Source organism: Pristiophorus japonicus, chromosome 1 (genome assembly GCF_044704955.1).
Source record: "Pristiophorus japonicus isolate sPriJap1 chromosome 1, sPriJap1.hap1, whole genome shotgun sequence".
In the NCBI taxonomy this organism is placed as follows: domain Eukaryota; kingdom Metazoa; phylum Chordata; class Chondrichthyes; family Pristiophoridae; genus Pristiophorus; species Pristiophorus japonicus.
In genome coordinates this window covers 2,940,568-2,959,974 of record NC_091977.1, presented here as the reverse complement: position 1 = coordinate 2,959,974, position 19,407 = coordinate 2,940,568, and the positions used below count along the sequence as shown (strand labels likewise).

Here is a 19,407-nt window from a genome sequence, read left to right as displayed (position 1 = left end):
TGTCTGGCGGCTTGCTGTGGCAGACTGCCCTTCCTCCTCTCGGTCAGTGTCGACTAGGGCAGTGGTTTGTTCGCACGGTGTGTTGGGAGGGAGGGCGGTGTCGGTCTCCTCTGGGGCGTTGCACTCCTCAGCTTTCTCCTCACATGTCACCATGTTCTTTGCCGCCTGCGCAGAGCTGACATTGTGCTTGGGGCAGGCCTTGTACAGATCTCCAGCCTGACCACAAAGGTTGCAGCACTTGGTCTCCTTACAGTCCTTTGTCTGGTGGCCTTCCTTCTTGCAGTTGCAGCAGATGACAGTTGTGCAGCTTGCCACCACGTGGCCTGCCTTCCCGCAGGTCCGGCACACGTTGGGTTGTCCGGCGTACACCATGTAGCCCCGACTTCCTCCGATGGTGAAGCTGGAGGGAGGGTGCAGGATGGTTCCGCTGGCGTCCACTTTCATGGTGACCTGGATCTGGCGCTTGCTGGTCTATATCCCGTGGAGGTCTTTCAGGTCGATGCTGCTTCCTGCCCCATCGACATACCTGGTGAGGAATGTCAGCACATCAATGACCGGGATGTGGGGGTTGTACATCTGCACTGTGATAGTGCGTCTTCTCTGCGACGGGAGGGTGAACAGTGGTTCCCAAGTCAGCATTGACCGCAGTGGTTCACTCACCTCCTTCAATCCCCTCAGGAACTTCAGGCATAGGGTGACGTTTCTGAAGGACACATCAAAGTAACCTCTCTTCGGGATGTCCTGCAAGGTGAAGATATCCGCGACTTTCATGCCACAGGTTCCAAGCAGGACTTTCTTCACGAAGAGGTCCCGGTGCATCGTTGTCTGTCCTTCCACTTTCTTCACCGTCACTCGGATGGTGTTTCGGACGCCCTGGTTCACCGCTCGGTTGGCCACCATCCATTTGCAGATTCCTCCTTTCAGCTTGTGTTTTGGCCGAAGCCTTCAATCTTTCGTGGTGCCAGTCCGGCACCTTGGCTGACCGTTGGTCGTTCGACGTGCAGATTTCTACAATTGGTGCTTGTCCCGAGCAAAAAGACCAGACCCAGCCAAACTGGAAAGATGAGTTTCTGCAATTAGTCAATTAGCATATGAATGGCCAATCCACAGAGAGTGCCACTGAGCAGCAACACTTCAAAGCACTCAGCTCCCAAAAGGGATTGCCTATGATGATGATCCCTCCTTTTTTTTAAATTTCAAAATGTACTTTATTGATATAAAAATGTGCACAATACATTGGAGACAGTTCAGTACATTTGGATGCAGTCAGCAAGTCCATACAATACATTTGGGTGCTGACGGCAGTTCCGTTCAATACATTTGCTTGCTTTACATTTCGAGGTATATTTCAGTACAATCCAGGATACATTGTAATACAGTCATCAAATTACTTTACTAGTGACACTATACGGTACACGGAATGGGTGAGGGTACAGTTACATTTCTTTGCAACATACATTACTAAACAGAACTTGCATTATACATGGCACTCCACAGGTGTTTTCAGATCATGGTGCTCTATGTATACAACAAGTTTACAAGTACAGCCCGAGGGGAGTTTTATACTGATTCCTGCCCCTTGGTTTACCGTGGTGGAAGGGCTTTAAACTGTGGCCCTTCCCCACCGTGCCTTTGCGGCGACTGCACCAATTGTTAGTGTGACCCTCAGCACGTACTCCTGGATCTTGGATTGTGCCAGTCTGCAACACGCAGACGTGGACATCTCCTTGCTCTGGAAGACCAGCAAGTTTCAGGAAGACCAAAGTGCATCTTTCACTGAGTTGATGGCCCTCCAGCAGCAGATGATGTCTGTCTCGGTGTGTGTCCCTGGGAACAGCCCGTAGAGCACAGGGTCCTGTGTTACCTCGATGAACCTCGACAGCAACCACTGCATCTCCATCCAGACCTGCCTTGCAAAGGCGCAATCCCGAAGGAGATGGATGACTGTCTCGTCCGCACCACAGCCAACTCTGGGGCAGAGGGCCGTGTCTCTGAAACCCCGGCTGTGTATGAAGGATCTGACGGGTAGGGCCCTCCTCACCGCCAACCAAGCCACACCTTGGTGCTTGTGTGAAAGCTCTGGCGATGAGACGTTCTGCCAGACGAGTTCGACAGTGAGATCAAAAGCAGGAAATTCAAGGCTGCAAATCCACTGGCCCTCCTTATAATGTATGTAAATGAGCTAATTTGGGAACTCCACAGGCAGATTGTGGGAAGGGACATTCCCGGGGATTAACGTTGGTATGAAAATTAAACAACTTCTTCTGCATTTCACTGTCAGAAACATTTACACTGGGAGTGTGGAATTGCTGAGTTTACTCTCAGTCAGTGAGCACTGGTTGGGAGGTCCCCCTCAGGTACAAATCTCTTCACCTGTGCAGCCTTCTGTAAGCAGATAGAGAAGAGACATTTTCTGGTATTGTGAGCAGAGACAGTGCCACCCTAGACCGAGCCTAACATCCACCGTTTGTGAGTCTGTGAACACGCAGTGTGCAGATATCTTGTGTTGGCAGTGTGCTCGGGTGTCCAGTGTTTCTGTGTATTTGCAAAGTGGGTGAACAGTTGTCAGAGAGCTGTGCATTTTCCCACCTTGATGCCCCATTAAACTTGCAGTGAAGTGCTGACAGCCTGTGTTGGAAGGTCAGATTGTAAAAGGAGGCAAAGTGTAAGCACAGTTACCCTAGCAACCCTTGGGCGATTAGTGAATGTCTTCCTCCTCGGATCACGAAGCAGTGTGTAAGATGGGGGAGAGGAGGGAGCAGAGGAGCCACAGGCTGCCTAGATTTTGGTCAAAACGTTCCATTAACTCATTGCACAACAACAATAACACAACAACTTGTATTTATAGAGCGCCTTTAACGTAGTGAAACATCCCAAGGTGCTTCATAGGAATATTATGAGACAAATATTTGACACCGAGCTGCATAAGTAGAAATCACGGCAGGGGACCAAAAGCTTGGTCAGAGGTATGTTTTAAGAAGTGTTTTGAAGGAGGAAAGAGAGCTAGAGAGGCGGGGAGGTTTAGGCAGGGAGTTCCAGAGCTTGGGGTCTAGACAACAGAAGGCATGGCCACCAATGGTGGAGCGATTCTAATCAGGGCTGTTCAAGAGGGCAGAAATAGAGGAGCGCAGACATCTCGGGGGATGGGGGGCGGGGGGTGAGGGGCTGGAGGAGATTACAGAGATCGGGAGGGGCGAGGCCATGGAGGGATTTGAAAACAAGGATGACAATTTTGAAACCGAGATGTTGCTTAACTGGGAGCCAATGTAGGTCAGCGAGCACAGAGGGTGATGGGTGAGTGGGACTTGGTGCGAGTTAGGACACGGACAGTCGAGTTTAGGATCATCTCTAGTTTACGTAGGGTAGAATGTGAGAGGTCAGCCAAGAGTGCTTTGGAATAGTGAAGTCTAGAGGCAACAAAGGCAAGGATGAGGGTTTCAGCAGTGGTTATCATGGCCAACAGTGGAGGCTGTGGGAAGGGAGGTCTGAAGAGGTAGTACAGTATGTGGTAGAGGAGGAGAGTTTGCAGGGGTCCAGCATGAACCTGGAGTGTTGGGGATATTTGGTCACAGGGCGATGCCATGAAAAGATCCAGAATGTGCTGCCCACCCTCTGGAGGGTAAGAAAGCCCACCTAAAGTTCTGGAGTTTTTCTCTGCCCTGGTACATAGACAGACTAGATACCTGTGGAAAAGCAAAAACGTAGATGAGGTTGAAAAAAGCAGCTGGTTGTTTCCGAATATAATGTTCCTTCCTTTTCCTAATCTACATGCTGCGTCTCGGTGACATCATGCACGGGGTCACTGCCCGTGTGTTGAGGACACCCAGCTCTCCCACTCCACTATTTCCCCTGACTGCCGTGACTACCTTTGATCTTCAGCCTTCAGCCAGAGTCTGGAAATACCACAAAACTTTCCTCCTCTTCATTTCTCCGCGCTGCTTTAAAAACATTCTCCTATTTTTTTTAATATTGAGTCTCATCTCCTAATTTTCATATCGAGGTTGGATGAAACCCTCCGAGATCTCTGCTCTCCTACAATGTTGGCATTTTGTGCAAGCCTGATTTTCATTGCTTCACAATCGGTGGGTGTGGCTTCAGCTGCCTATGCCCTGAGCTCTGGAATTCCCTCTCTGTCATGTATGTACTTTTGGGCTCACTAGCCACTAGATGGCGTCACTGTTGGAGGCCATTGGGCTGCATGCGCGTGTGTGCAGCCCAAGTATAAAAGGCCAGCCATTTTGTATATGAGTCACTTTGGCCTTAATAAAGCAGAGCCAAGGTCATACCTCTTGGAGTTACACAGTACTCAGTCTAACAGTTATTGCATACACAACACTCTCTAAGGCCAGAATTTCTATCAGGAGGTTGGGTGGGAGAGGGGGGTGCTAGAAGCTGATAACTTAATGGTTTTCCTTGCATGCAGTGTTGCTATGTGGCTATTTAGATGCTCAGTTCAGTCGATTCTCCCCTTAAATGTTTGGGAACATTTTTCTTTTGGTATCCCATCTCTTGCACCATATCGTGTGGAAAATGCTAGAATCTATTATTAAGGACGTGGTAACGCCATTTAGAAAATAATAATAGGAGTGGGCAGATTCAACAAGGATTTATGAAAAGGAAATCATATTTGACAAATCTGTTGGAATTCTTTGAGGTTGTAACCAGTAGAATAGATAAGGGCGGACCAGTGGATGTGGTATATTTGGATTTTCAGAAGGCATTTGATAAGGTGCCACACAAGAGGTTATTAAACAAAATTAGGGTTCATAGGACTGGGGGTCATTTTTTAAATTCCTGGGATGTGGACGTCGCTGGCAAGGCCGGCATTTATTGCCCATCCCCAATCGCCCTTGAGAAGGTGGTGGTGAGCCGCCTTCTTGAACCGCTGCAGTCCGTGTGGTGAAGGTACTCCCACAGTGCTGTTAGGGAGGGAGTTCCAGGATTGTGACACAGCGATGATGAAGGAACGGCCGATATATTTCCAAGTCAGTATGGTGCGTGACTCGGAGGGAAACTTGGAGGTGTAGGAATAAACGGGTCATTTTCGGGTTGGCAGGCAGTAACTAGTGGGGTACCGCAAGGATCAGTGCTTGGGCCCCAGTTATTCACAATCCATGTCAATGATTTGGATGAGGGGACAAAATGTAATTTATGTAAGTTTGCTGATGATACAAAGCTCGGTGGGAATCTAAGTTGTGAGGAGGATACAAAGAGGCTTCAAGGGGATATAGAAGGCTGGGCAAGAACATGGCAAATGGAATATAATGTGGAGAAATGTGAAGTTATCCACTTTGGTAGGAAAAATAAAAAAGCAGAGTATTTTTTAAATGGTGTGAGATTGGGAAATGTTGGTGCTCTTGTTCACGAATCACTGAAAGTTAATATGCAAGTACAGCAAGCAATTAAGAAAGCAAATGGTATGTTGGCCTTTATTATATAAGGATTTGGGTATAAGACTAAAGACATCTTACTGCAATTATATCGGGTCCTGGTGAGACCACATCTGGAGTATTGTGCACAGTTTTGATCTCCTTACCTAAGAAAGGATATACTTGCGTAGAGGGAGTACAATGAAGGTTCACCAGACTGATCCCTGGGATGGGGGGATTGTCCTATGAGGAGACCTTGAATAAACTCGGCCTATATTCTCTAGAGTTTCGAAGAATGAGAGGGGATCTCATTGAAACATATACAATTCTAACAGGGCTTGACAGGGTAGATGCAGGTAGGATGTTTCCCAGGCTGGAGAGTCTAGAACCAGGGGTCACAGTCTCAGAATAAGGGGTCGGTCATTTAGGACTGAGCTGAGGAGAAATATCTTCACTCAGAGGGTGGTGAATCTTTGGAATTCTCTACCCCAGAGGGCTGTGGAGGCTCAGTCGCTGAGTATATTCAAGGCAGTGATCGATCGATTGTTGGATATTAAGGAAATGAAGGGATATGGGGACAGTGCAGCAAAGTGGAGTTGAGGCATGATCGACTCTCGAGGGACTGAATGGCCTACTCCTGCTCCTAAACCTTATGTTCTAGGATCTACCTGAGACAGTGTGGACAGGTCTCTACCAAAGGTGCCCTCCAACCTGCCACAGGGAGGTGCATGAGGTGAGTTGTTGCCGCTGCATTTTTTCATCCTCCCTGGGGAATGCTCATCCACACTTTTCCCACCTTCTGAAACTTGGACTGAGATTGTATGTTTGGGTTGTGACACATCGTGGTCACAATCTCATTCCATGGTCGTGTCTTGCTGCTCTAATATACATTGTCAGGCCATACCTGAGGGAGCACTGTCATGGATTAATTATTGCTCAAAATTATAGCCAGGAAGATATTGTACAAATTTTCTGTCAAAATTATCTGTCTGTTTCTCCTCTTTCCTCTTCACCTCCCATGTTGGGGTAGATCTTCATAGAATCATAGAAATTTACAGCACGGAAGGAGGCCATTCGGCCCATCGTGTCCGCGCCGGCTGACCAAGAGCTACCCAGCCTAATCCCACTTTCCAGCTCTTGGTCCGTAGCCCTGAAGGTTACGGCACTTCAAGTGCATGCCCAAGTACTTTTTAAATGTGGTGAGGGTTTCTGCCTCTACCACCCTTTCAGACAGTGAGTTCCAGACCCCACCACCCTCTGGGTGATAACATTTCCCCTCAAATCCCCTCGAAACCAATTACTTTAAATCTATGCCCCCTGGTTGTTGACCCCTCTGCTAAGGGGAATAGATTTTTCCTATGCACTCTATCTAAGACCCTCATAAGTTTATACATCTCAATCAGGTCTCCCCTCAGCCTCCTCTGTTCTAAAGAAAACAGACCCGGCCTATACAATCTTTCCTCATAGCTAACATTCTCCAGTCTAGGAATCAGCCTCGTAAATCTCCTCTGTACCCTCTCTGTGGCAATCACATCTTTCCTGTAATGTGGTAACCAGAAATGCACATAGCACTCCAGCTGTGTCCAAACTAGTGTTTTATACAGTTCAAGCATAACCCCTCTGCTCTTATATTCTATGCCTTGGCTAATAAAGGCAAATATTCTGTATGACTGTCCCTGATTAATCCATGTCTTTCTCAATGAAGATTTATTCTGTCCCTCAGTATTTTCTCCAACAATTTTCCCACCACCGAGGTTAGGCTGACTGGCCTGTAATTACTCGGTCTATCCCTTTCTCCCTTTTAAATAAGGGTACCACATTAGCAGTCCTCCAGTCCTCTGGCACCTCACCTGTGGCCAGAGAGGATTGGAAAATGATAGTCAGAGCCTCTGCTGTTTCTCTTAACAGCCTGGGATACATTTCATCCGGGCCTGGGGAGTTATCCACTTTCAAAGCTGCTAAACCCCTTAATACTTCCTCTCTCACGATGTTTATTTCATCTAATATTTCACACTCCTCCTCTCCGATTGCAATGTCTGCATCGCCCCTCTCTTTTGTGAAAACAGACGCAAAATATTAATTAAGAACCAAACCCAGGTCTTCCGCCTCCACACACAGATTACCCTCATGGTTCCTAATAGGCCCTCCCCTTTCTTTAGTTATCCCCTTACTCTTAATGTATTTATAAAACATCTTTGGATTTTCCTTGATTTTACTTGTCAAAATGTTTTCAAGGTCTCTCTTGGCTTTCCTAATTTCCTTTTTAATGTCACCCCTGCACTTCTTATGCTCCTCGATGGTTTCTGCAGTATAGAGCCCTCGGTATCTGTCATAAGCCTCCCTTTTATTCTTTATCCTACCCTGTATGGCCCATGACATTCAGGGGGCTCTAGTTTTGTTAGCCCCACCCTTTTTCTTTAAGGGAACATACTTGCTCTGAACCCTCAGGATCTCCTCCTTGAATGCCTCCCACTGCTCTGTCACTGATTTACCTCCCAGGAGCTGTTTCCAGTCCACTGTGGCTAAATCACCTCTCAGCTCAGTAAAATTGGCTTTCCTCCAATTAAGAACTTTTATTCCTGGTCTATCTTTGTCCTTTTCCATAACTACCCTAAATCTAACTTAATTATGATCACTAGCACCAAAATGCTCTCCCACTGATACACCTTCCAGCTGCAAAAGCAGAAGGCATTTGACAAGGTGCCACATAAAAGGTTACTACACAAGATAAAAATTCACGGGTTTGGGGGTAATATATTAGCATGGATAGAGGATTGGCTAACAACAGAAAACAGAGAGTTGGGATAAATGGTTCATTCTCTGATTGGCAATCAGTAACTAGTGGGGTGCCGCAGGGATCAGTGCTGGGACCCCAACTATTTACAATCTATATTAATGACTTGGAAGAAGGGACTGAGTGTAACGTAGCCAAGTTTGCTGATGATACAAAGATGGGAGGAAAAGCAATGTGTGAGGAGGACACAAAAAATCTGCAAAAGGACATAATCAGGCTAAGTGAGTGGGCAAAAATTTGGCAGATGGAGTATAATGTTGGCAAGTGTGAGGTCATGCACTTTGGCAGAAAAAATCAAAGAGCAAGTTATTATTTAAATGGAGAAAGATTGCAAAGTGCTGCAGTGCAGCGGTACCTGGGGGTACTTGTGCATGAAACACAAAAGGATAGTATGCAGGTACAGCATATGATCAGGAAGGCCAATCGAATCTTGGCCTTTATTGCAAAGGGGATGGAGTGTAAGAGCAGGGAAGTCTTGCTAAAGCTATACAGGGCATCGGTGAGGCCACACCTGGAATACTGCGTGCAGTTTTGGTTTCCATGTTTAGGAAAGGATATACTTGCTTTGGAGGCAGTTCAGAGAAGGTTCACTAGGTTGATTCCAGGGATGAGGGGGTTGACTTATGAGGAAAAGTTGAGTAGGTTGGGCCTTTACTCATTGGAATTCAGAAGAATGAGAGGTGATCTTATTGAAACGTATAAGATGATGAGGTGGCTTGACAAGGTGGATGCAGAGAGGATGTTTCCACTGATAGGGGAGACTAGAACTTGGGGGCATAATCTTAGAATAAGAGGCTGCCCATTTAAAACTGAGATGAGGAGGAATTTCTTCTCTCAGAGGGTTGTAAATCTATGGAATTCACTGCCTCAGAGAGCTGTGGAAGCTGGGACATTGAATAAGGGGTTTTGGGGAGCGGGCTGGGAAGTGGACCTGAGTCCATGATTGGATCAGCCATGATTGTATTAAATGGCGGAGCAGGCTCGAGGGGCCATATGGCCTACTCCTGCTCCTATTCCTTATGTTCCTATTATTCCCTAGAACAAATCCAGAACTGCCCCCTCCCTTGTTGGGCTTGCGACATACTGGCTAAATACGTTCTCCTGAATGCATTTTAGGAATCCCGCACCCTCCATACCTATCACATTACATCTATCCCATCTAATATTAGGGTAGTTGAAATCCCCTTTGATTACAGCCCTATAGTTTTTGTACTTCTCAGAAATTTGACGACATATTTGCTTTTCTATCTCCCTCTGACTACTTGGGGATCGATAGTATACACCCAGCAGTGTGATCGCCTCTTTTTTGTTCTTCATTTCAACCCATATGGCCTCATTTAAAGATCATTCTGACATATCATCCCCCTCACAGCTGTAATTATTTCTTTTATCAATACTGTGACCCTCCCTCCTTTTCCCCCTCTCTATCCCGTCTGGAAACCCTGTAACTGGGAATGTTGAGCTGCCATACCTGCCCATCTTTCAGCCATGTCTCAGTAATAGCTATAATGTCGGACTCCCAAGTGTCTATCTGTGCTGTCAGCTCACCTGCCTTATTCCCCAGACTCCTTGCATTGAAGTATATACCATGTAGCACGGCCAAACTCCATTGTTGTCTGTTTTCTCTCCGTTTCCAGGAATGAAACCGAGGGCCCTCTGCTCTGTATGGTTCAATGGTGAATCAGGCAGTAGGTTTATCCACTGGGTCATTGGGGCAGCCTATTTTTGTTTAAGAAGTTAATCTATAAACTAAACGTGAAATCTATGCTTATTCTTCTGCCAGATGATTACACTTTTAAACACACCAATGTGGTTATTTTCGGGAGTCTGGCTCTTCTCCTCGTCATTGTCCTGACAATGGTGCTGTGTCTGAGAAAACGCAAGGTTGCAGGTAAGATCTGGAAATTGCTGCAAACTATTTCAGGTTTCATACATGTGATAAAATGTGAATGTGGCACATGATTCCAAAAATTAGGAATGACAATTATATCCTTGTTTGAAATTGATAATTTAATCCATTAGGATTAGATTAACCAATGTGTTTGCATTTCTATGTGTCAAATATTCTCGGGAGGCAATAGTTCCTGAACTGGCCAGAATGATAGGAGTTCAAGACTGGGTTATCCAACTGGTCACAGATAAATAACAACAACAACTTGCATTAATATAGTGCCTTTAATGTATTAAAATCTCAAAAGGCACTTCACAGAAGCAGTATAAAATAAAATTTGATACTAAGCCTGTTGTGGAGTGCTACAACGATACTCAACACAAGTCTGCTTTGGAGAAAAGAATTGTTTATTATAAAGTACTCGATCAAGGAAGAGACAGCTTCTACATGAGTTTAGTAACTCGGTGACCCAAACCAGCCGTTCTCTTCGAACAATCATCGGGTTACTGTTTTTATACAGTCAAAATACATACAAAATCATGAAGTTCCACGCGGAGGCTTTCCATTTGTTGTTTCCCTGCCGCATCACAAAGTTTCGACTAACTACTATGATTACAAATATTAATTGGGTGATACAATTATATTGACAGCAAGCTTCATTACCTCCCCTGTGCGCCTTTTATCTGATCAGTTACGTGCTACATCATTACTTTTCTACGGTTAAGCAATTCCTGTGAAAGTACTTTTTCCCAGACCTATTTGTCCTTGGCCAAATCTTCTGTTAATAAACAGACAAAGCTGGGGTGTTTATCGATATCTCGTGTAATTCTGTCTATGCTAGGACATCTGCCAAATACTCCCTTCTCGAGAGTTATACGTTCTGCTCCCACACTCAACTTAAGCTTAGCCACAAACTTTTTAGAAATACTAAATGATTTTTAATTCCTTCAGATCCACACAAAGAGATATTGGGACAGATGACAAAAAGCTTAGTCAAAGAGGTCGGTTTTAAGGAGTATCTTAACTGAAGATAGGCAGTTGGCACGGTGGAGAGGTTTGAGGAGGAAGTGCCAATGCTTAATGTCTGGGCACGGCGCCATGATGCAGAGATGATCATTGGGGATACGCAAGCGGCCAGAATTGGAGGAGTGCAGAGATCTCGGAGGTTGTAGGGCTGGGGGAGTTTACCGATGTAGAGGGGGCGAGGCCATGGAGGGATTTGCAAACAAGGATGAGAACTTTAAAATCAAGGCATTGCCAGACTGGACATTGTATCGGTTACACATTTGACGGATATTCTGGATATTTTCTGTTATCTTTGAAACCAGGGGAACCATAATTTGGGATATTTAGTAAGTTGGTTGGATTTCACAATAGGACCATCTGCACACGGTCTGCCGGAGGAATGGGTTTAATGGGCTGAATGGTCCTCATATTATCTTTGGCACTTATTTTGGTTATATCTGGTAATGAAAAGATTTGTATGGCACTGGAATAAACCAATATATTATAATATTCTCTCTAGCTCTGTTCATTTTCTGAAGTTTATCCAGGAGATGTAGAATGTTGCCTTGAATAATGTTGATTATGTCCTCGAGTTTTTCATGAAATGTGTGGATGGGCACATTTGTAGAGAAGAAGATTGGGCCCAACAGTGAGGCTCCAGGTTCACACATGACGGCCGGTTGCTCAGTTGAACAGGTTCCCTGGTGAGAAAGTGGAAGCACACAGGGGTCGAGATTGGTTATGGCCGTTTTTGGAGCGGTGTCACCGCCTGAGTGCTGATTTTAGTGCCGGACGTTAGGCGCAGCCTCAGAGTCCTCAGTTCAGTTTTTACACCCAAGGATGAGAGAGCAGCACCAACAAGTGGCGTTGTACACTGATCCTCGAACAGGAGCTCAGCAGGCCGACTGAATCTCTCATCGGGAGGCTGCCGACATGCTAGAGAAAAAAGGGAAGAAAAAATCACTCACACTTCTACGATCCACACACACACACTTTGTCACTCTTAAAACTAATGAAAACACGCAGAAACGAATAAAGATTCTGCCCGAGATCCACTCGTTTATGACCACCTTTTCCTGGCTGTACAGCCGCCTCCTGTTACACCAGCCGTACAAAGCAAATCTCGCGACAGAGGCGACAGAGGGATTGTACGCTGGATGATGTCACCTCGGGGGTGATGTTGGCTGGTGCAGCGTTGCCTCTGGCACCTCTGTCAAAGAGCCGACTGAATTTAGGATGCAGCGTCGATGCCGCTTACTGTCGAAGGAAGTCCTTTGCCACCCGTTAGTCACCTAACACCGGGTGTTAACAGGCAGCGTTATCAAGCAAGTTTCACCCTGTTGTGTTCATACTCCGTTTGTTTGTTACACGAACCCTCACTAGGCAGGCATTAGGACCCTGCAGGAGATATTCACATACTGCTGTAAACATGCTGGTTCATGCTGGTTTGGGGACAACCATTTTGGGAGTTGCTTTAAAGGGCACAGTTAAGTTACATTACTCCTGTTTCAGTTAGTCTGGTATTTATGTACACAACATAGTTTGGTGACGAGGATGTGTTATGTATCTGGACTTGTATATATTCTGTACAGCCACCAGAGGGCTCATTCCCCAGAGTCCCAAGGGATCTGATAATCCCTCAGAAGCACAGGTATTTAAGAGTGCTTCACAGGTTGGAGAGGCACTCTGGAGACCTGCAATAAAAGACTAAGGTCACACTTTACTTTGAGCTCACAGTGTTCAGTCTGACTCTTTCTCCATACACCACAACTGTCAACGAGACACAGATAGCGAACCCAAAGATGCAGAGAACAGTGGGCATCCTGGAGAAATTCTCGGAGGGAGATGATTGGGAAATTTTTGTGGAGCGACTCGACCAATACTTCGTGGCCAACGAGCTAGATGGGGAAGGGAGCGCTGCCAAACATAGAACGATCCTCCTCACCCTCTGTGGGGCACCAACGTATGGTCTCAGGAAGAATCTGCTCACTCCAGCGAAACCCGCAGAAAAATCGTACGATGATTTGTGCACACTGGTCCGAGAGCATTTGAACCCGAAGGAAAGCGTTCTGATGGCGAGGTACCGGTTCTACACCTACAAAAGATCTGAAGGCCAGGAAGTTATGTCGCCGAGCTTAGACGTCTTGCAGAACATTGTGAATTTGAAGGACATTTGGAGCAGATGCTCAGAGACTTTTTCTTACTTGGCATTGGCCACGAAATCATACTTCCCAAACATTTGACTGTAGAGACCCCAACCTTGAGTAAGGCCATAGCGATAGCCCAGGTGTTCATTGCCACCAGTGACAATACGAAGCAAATCTCTCAGCACACAAGTGCTGCTCCAAGTACTGTGAACAAAGTGATGTTGTTTTCGAATTGTAACGGACAGGGCAGGTCACACTTACCTGCTGCTACACGTCCGCAGATGTCTCAGAGTTCACCATCAAGGGTGATGAATGCAAGGCCATTAACTCCTTGTTGGCGCTGCGGGGGTGATCAGCGTTTTCATTCATGCTGATTCAAAGGATACATTTGCAAGGGCTGTGGAACAATGGGACACCTCTAACGAGTGTGCAGGCGAGCTGCTCGGCCTGCTAAACCTGCAAACCACCACGTTGCAGAGGAGGACAGATCCACTGAGGGTCACGATGAAACAGAACCTCTGATAGAGGAGGCAGAGGTACATGGGGTGCACACATTCACCACGATTTGTCCCCCGATAATGCTGAATGTTGAACTAAATGGACTCCCGGTGTCAATGGAGCTGGACAGGGGCGCGAGCCAGTCCATCATGGGCAAAAAGACTTTTGGAAGATTGTGGTGCAACAAGGCCTCAAGGCAAGTCTTAATTCCAATTCGCACGAAACTAAGAAAGTACACGAAAGAACTGATTCCTGTAATCGGCAGTGATACCGTAAAGGTCTCCTACGATGGAGCGGTGCACAAGCTACCACTCTGGGTGGTACCGGGCGATGGTCCCACGCTGCTCAGCAGGAGCTGGCTGGGAAAGATACGCTGGAACAGGGACGACATCCGAGCGCTATCGCCCGCTGACGACACTTCGTGTGCACAGGTCTTAAACAAATTTCCTTCGCTGTTCGAACCAGGCATCGGAAAATTCCAAGGAACAAAAGTGCAGATCCACCTAATTCTGGGGGCGCGACCCATCCATCACAAGGCGAGAGCAGTACCGTACATGATGAGAGAAAGGGTAGAGATCGAGCTAGACTGCCTGCAAAAAGAGGGCATCATCTCACCGATCGAGTTCAGCGAGTGGGCCAGTCCTATTGTCCCAGTCCTCAAGAGAGACGGCACCGTCAGAATCTGTGGCGATTACAAAGTAACCATCAATCATTTCTCCCTGCAGGACCAATACCCACGACCAAAAGCCGACCTCTTTGCAACGCTGGCGGGAGGAAAGACGTTCACGAAGCTGGATCTGACTTCAGTCTACATGACGCAGGAACTGGAGGAATCATCGAAGGCCCTCACCTGCATCAACACGCACAAAGGTCTTTTTGTTTATAACAGATGCCCATTTGGAATCCGATCAGCGGCGGCGATATTTCAGAGAAACATGGAAAGTTTACTGAAGTCAGTCCCGCACACCGTGGTCTTCCAGGATGACATCTTGGTCACAGGTTGGAACACAGTCGAGCATCTGCAGAACCTGGAGGAGGTTATTATCGGCTCAACCACGTGGGACTCAGGTGAAGTGCGTTTTCCCGGCACCTGAAGTGGAGTTCTTTGGAAGAAGGATTGCAGCGGACGGCATCAGGCTCACCAACGCGAAGACGGAGGCAATCGAGAACACACCGAGACCACAGAACGTGACGGAGCTGCAGTCGTTTCTGGGACTCCTGAACTACTTTGGTAACTTCTTAGCGTGTCTCAGCACACTGCTAGAACCACAACCTGTCTGACTACGAAAAGGGGGCGAATGGGTTTGGGGCAAAAGCCAAGAAAATGCCTTTGTAAAAGCAAGAAAATTGTTATGCTCAAACAAATTGCTTGTGTTGTATGATCCATGTAAGCGTTTGGTACTAGCATGTGATGCGTCGTCATATGTTGTCGGGTGTGTATTGCAACAAGCCAATGATTTCGGGAAACTGCAACCGGTTGCTTATGCATCCAGGAGTCTGTCTAAGGCCGAGAGAGCCGATAGCATGATTAAAAAAGAAGCATTAGCGTGTGTCTATGGGGTAAAGAAAATGCATCAATACCTGTTTGGGCTAAAATTTGAATTGGAAACTGACCATAAGCCACTTATATCCCTGTTTTCCGAGAGCAAAGGGATAAATACCAACGCATTGGCCAGAGATGGGCTCTCATGTTGTCCACATAAAACTACACCATCTGCCACAGGCCAGGCACAGAAAACTGCGCCGATGCTCTCAGTAGGCTGCCATTGCCCACCACGGAGGTAGAAATGGCGCAGCCCGCAGATCTAGCCATGGTTATGGAAGCATTTGAGTGTGAGCAATCACCCGTCACTGCCCGGCAGATCAAAACCTGGACAAGCCAGGACCCCTTATTATCCCTAGTCAAAAGCTGTGTGCCTCATGGGAGCTGGTCCAGTGTCCCAGTGGAATTGCAGGAAGAGATAAAGCCGTTCCAACGGCGCAAAGATGAAATGTCTATACAGGTAGACTGCCTTCTGTGGGGCAATCGAGTCGTGGTCCCCAAGAAGGGCAGAGACACCTTCATCAATGACCTCCACAGTACCCACTCAGGCATCGCAATGATGAAAGCGATAGCCAGATCCCACATGTGGTGGCCGGCATCGATGCGGACTTAGAATCCTGCGTTCACAGATGTAATACGCGCTCGCAGTTAAGCAATGTACCCAGCTAAGTTTATGGTCTTGGCCCTCCAAACCGTGATCAAGGATACACGTCGACTATGCAGGCCCGTTTTTGGGTAAAATGTTCCTTGTGGTTGTAGACCATGAGTCCATTTGAGTCCAAGTGGATTGAATGTGAGATAATGCCGGCCAGCACGTCCACTACCACCACTGAAAGCCTGCGGGCCATGTTTGCCACCCATGGCTTACCTGATGTCCTGGTGAGCGACAATGGGCCATGTTTTACCAGTGCTAAGTTCAAAGAATTTATGACCTGTAACGGGATCAAACATGTCATATCTGCCCCGCTTAAACCAGTGTCCAATAGTCAGCCTGAGAGAGCATTGCAAGGCTTGAAGAGGGTAATTGAAGGCTCACTGCAGACTCATCTATCCCGAGTCCTGCTTAGCTACCGCACGAGACCACACTCACTCACTGGGATACCACCTGCTGAACTGCTCATGAAAAGTGCATTTAAGACAAGGCTCTCGTTTGTTCACCCTGATCTACATGAACAGGTAGAGAGCAGGCAGCTTCAACAAAGTACATACCATGGTAGTGCAAATGTGTCACGCGAGATTGAAGTCAATGATGCTGTATTTTTATTAAATTACGGGCAAGGTCCCAAGTGGCTTCCCGGCACTGTCGTGGCCAAAGAGGGGAGCAGGGTGTTTCGGGTCAAACTTTCAAATGGACTCATTCACCGGAAACATTTGGACCAAATCAAACTCAGATTCACGGACTACCCTGAGCAACCCACCTTGGACCCTGCCTTTTTTGATCCCCCAACATACACACCAGTGGCAACCAGCACCATGGCTGACCACGAAGCAGAACCCATCATCCACAGCACCCCAGCGAGGGACTCAACAACACCAGCCTTCACACCGAGACGATCAACCAGGGCAAGAAGGGCCCCAGATCGACTCACATTGTAAATAATTACACGATTAACTTTAGGGGGGAATGTTGTTATGTATCTGGACTTGGATATACTCTGTACAGCCACCAGGGGGCTCATTCTCCGGAGTTCCAAGGGATCCCATAATCCCTTGGGAGCACAGGTATTTAAGGTGGCTTCACAGGTTGGAGAGGCACTCTGGAGACCTGCAATAAAAGACTAAGGTCACACATTACTTCGAGCTCACAGTGTTCAGTCTGACTCTTTCTCCATACACTACAGGATGAATCAAATTAACCTCCCTACGCCCCAACCCACTGACCCCGCCTTGCCTCTCCACACCCGGGGACCCTCCAATCCCGTGGCCGAGATGGATAAAACGTTTTTCGACCTACATCACGGTGAGTGGGTTAGACGGTGACAACGCAACACCAGCTCACCACCGTGCAATACTTATCCACTGCCTCTGCACCGAAGGCCAACGCATCTTTGGCCAAATCGAAGACACGGAGTCCTACGACAAAGCGGTAAGCGCCCGAGAGAAATATTTTTGGCCGAGGAAAAGTTTCATGATGGAAAGATTCCATTTTCGTCAAAGGGGGCAAGAGAACGGTGAACCAATCAAACAGCACATCATTTCATTAACTGAACTGGTTGCTACGTGTAACTTTGGAGCATCACCGAGGAAATGATCAGGGATCAAATGATTGAGAAAACAACGATCTCCCGCATTCGGGAACGCTTGCTAATGGAAGGTGACAAATTGCCATTTGACAAAGCAACTAATTTGGCCATCCAAATCGAATCAGCGTTTTCCGATTCAAAAGTGATCAGATCCCCTGCTCCCCCTGTGCAGTCGACCAGTTACAGCCCATGTGCAAGGCATTCGTCCAAAGTGGGAATCACAGCAGAGACCCAGGGCTAGTAATAAGCCACCCACTATGGATCACGGGCTTAACTTCCACTGCTTTAACTGTGGAGACAAATCACATGCAGCAAAGAGTCCTAACTGCCCTGCACGTGGGAAGAGATGCTCTGCATGTGGTAAAATGAACCATTTTGCTCGTGTCTGTCGCTCATCGCAGCATATTCTACAGGTGGATAACTCCAATAATGATGAACCCAGTATGGTTTACACCGTTAGTGACATTTCGCAAATCGGTTTGGGCAAACTCAAGGACTGTGATGTAAACATTGACGGCACGCCCATCTGCCTCCTCATTGACCTTGGAGCCAAAGTCCCCATTTTGAGCGAGGCTGTGTACAAAACCCACTTCACGCACTGTCAACTGCAGCCCGCAACTTCCACTCTACATGGGCACTCCGACTCCAAAATTGAGGTACTTGGGGTCATATATGTCCCGATATACTACAAGGGCATAACATTGGAGAACTTTTCCTTTCATGTCGTGAAGGGACGAAGCATCATGGGTGTTGACCTTTTTGACAAGCTTGGGTTCAAAGTTTACGACCCAACCGACACACCTGTATACACGGTGGACTTTGACAAGCAGTATCCCTCAATTTTCACAGGGTTTGGAGTGACAACAAAATTCTGCCGTTGTCCCTGCATTGACCCTTCCGTCAAACCAGTTACGCAGTGACTTCGCCGTCTCCCATTCGCGGTTTGTGACCAAGTATCCGCAGAATTAACGCGACTCGAATCTCAGGGAATCATTCAGAGCATCGACTCCTCACCCTGGATCTCGAACTTAGTCATTGCTTGGTGTAAACATGGGGAGATCCGCCTATACATCAACCTGAAAAAGGTCAACAAGGCCATCATCCCCGACAAGTATCCTCTTCCTACCATCGTCGAACTGTCTTCAGAATTCCACGGCTCAATAGTTTTTATGAAACTCGACATGCGCCGCAGTTACCTGCAAATACCCCTAGCGGAGGACAGCAAACTGCTCACGGTATTCACGACACATGATGGTCTGTATCAGTATCGACGCATGCCCTACGGACTATCTTCTGCACCAAGTGCATTTCAGAAGATTGTCACTACTATGCTAGCAGGCATAGAGGGAGTCCTCAATCTGCTTGACGATATCGCAGTCCATGGACGGACAATGGAAGAACATGACCAGCAACTTCACACATTTATGGCTAGACTTGCTACACATAACATTACACTTAATGCCAATAAATAATGTACATTCGCTGCTGGAGAAATAAACTTTCTGGGCTACAGAGTCACAGCACAACATTGAGGCGATCCAGCGAATGTAGGAGGCTACCAATGTCGAAGAACTTTCATCATCCTCGGCACTTGCAACTTCTATCTGAAGTTGGTCCCGCACTACGCGCACATTGCCGAACCACTTCTCAAGTTGCTGTGCAAGGACATCCCTTGGGAATGGACAGATCCCCAGGCTCAGGCATTCACCACTCTTAAGGGGAAAATCACATCCCCTCCTATCCTTGCACACTTTGATCCGAATGCCACTACATATGTCACCATAGATGCATCAGGCACCACCATGGGTGCTGTGCTCTGGCAATGGATTGACGGCCTGGAACATCCAGTCGCATTCGCCTCTCACACGCTCTCGTCTGCAGAACGTAAATACTCTACAGGAGAACGCGAAGCACTCG

The 19,407-nt window shown here is 47.1% G+C and overlaps 1 protein-coding gene across 1 annotated transcript in view; it reads left to right on the top strand.

The window, feature by feature from the left end:
- LOC139274687 (uncharacterized) overlaps positions 1–19,407 on the top strand; it is a 52,992-nt gene that overhangs the window by 14,518 nt on the left and 19,067 nt on the right. Inside the window, exon 5 of the mRNA XM_070891396.1 lies at positions 9,947–10,054. Coding sequence (XP_070747497.1) covers positions 9,947–10,054 — 108 coding nt within the window. The remainder of the gene's footprint in view (positions 1–9,946; positions 10,055–19,407) is intronic.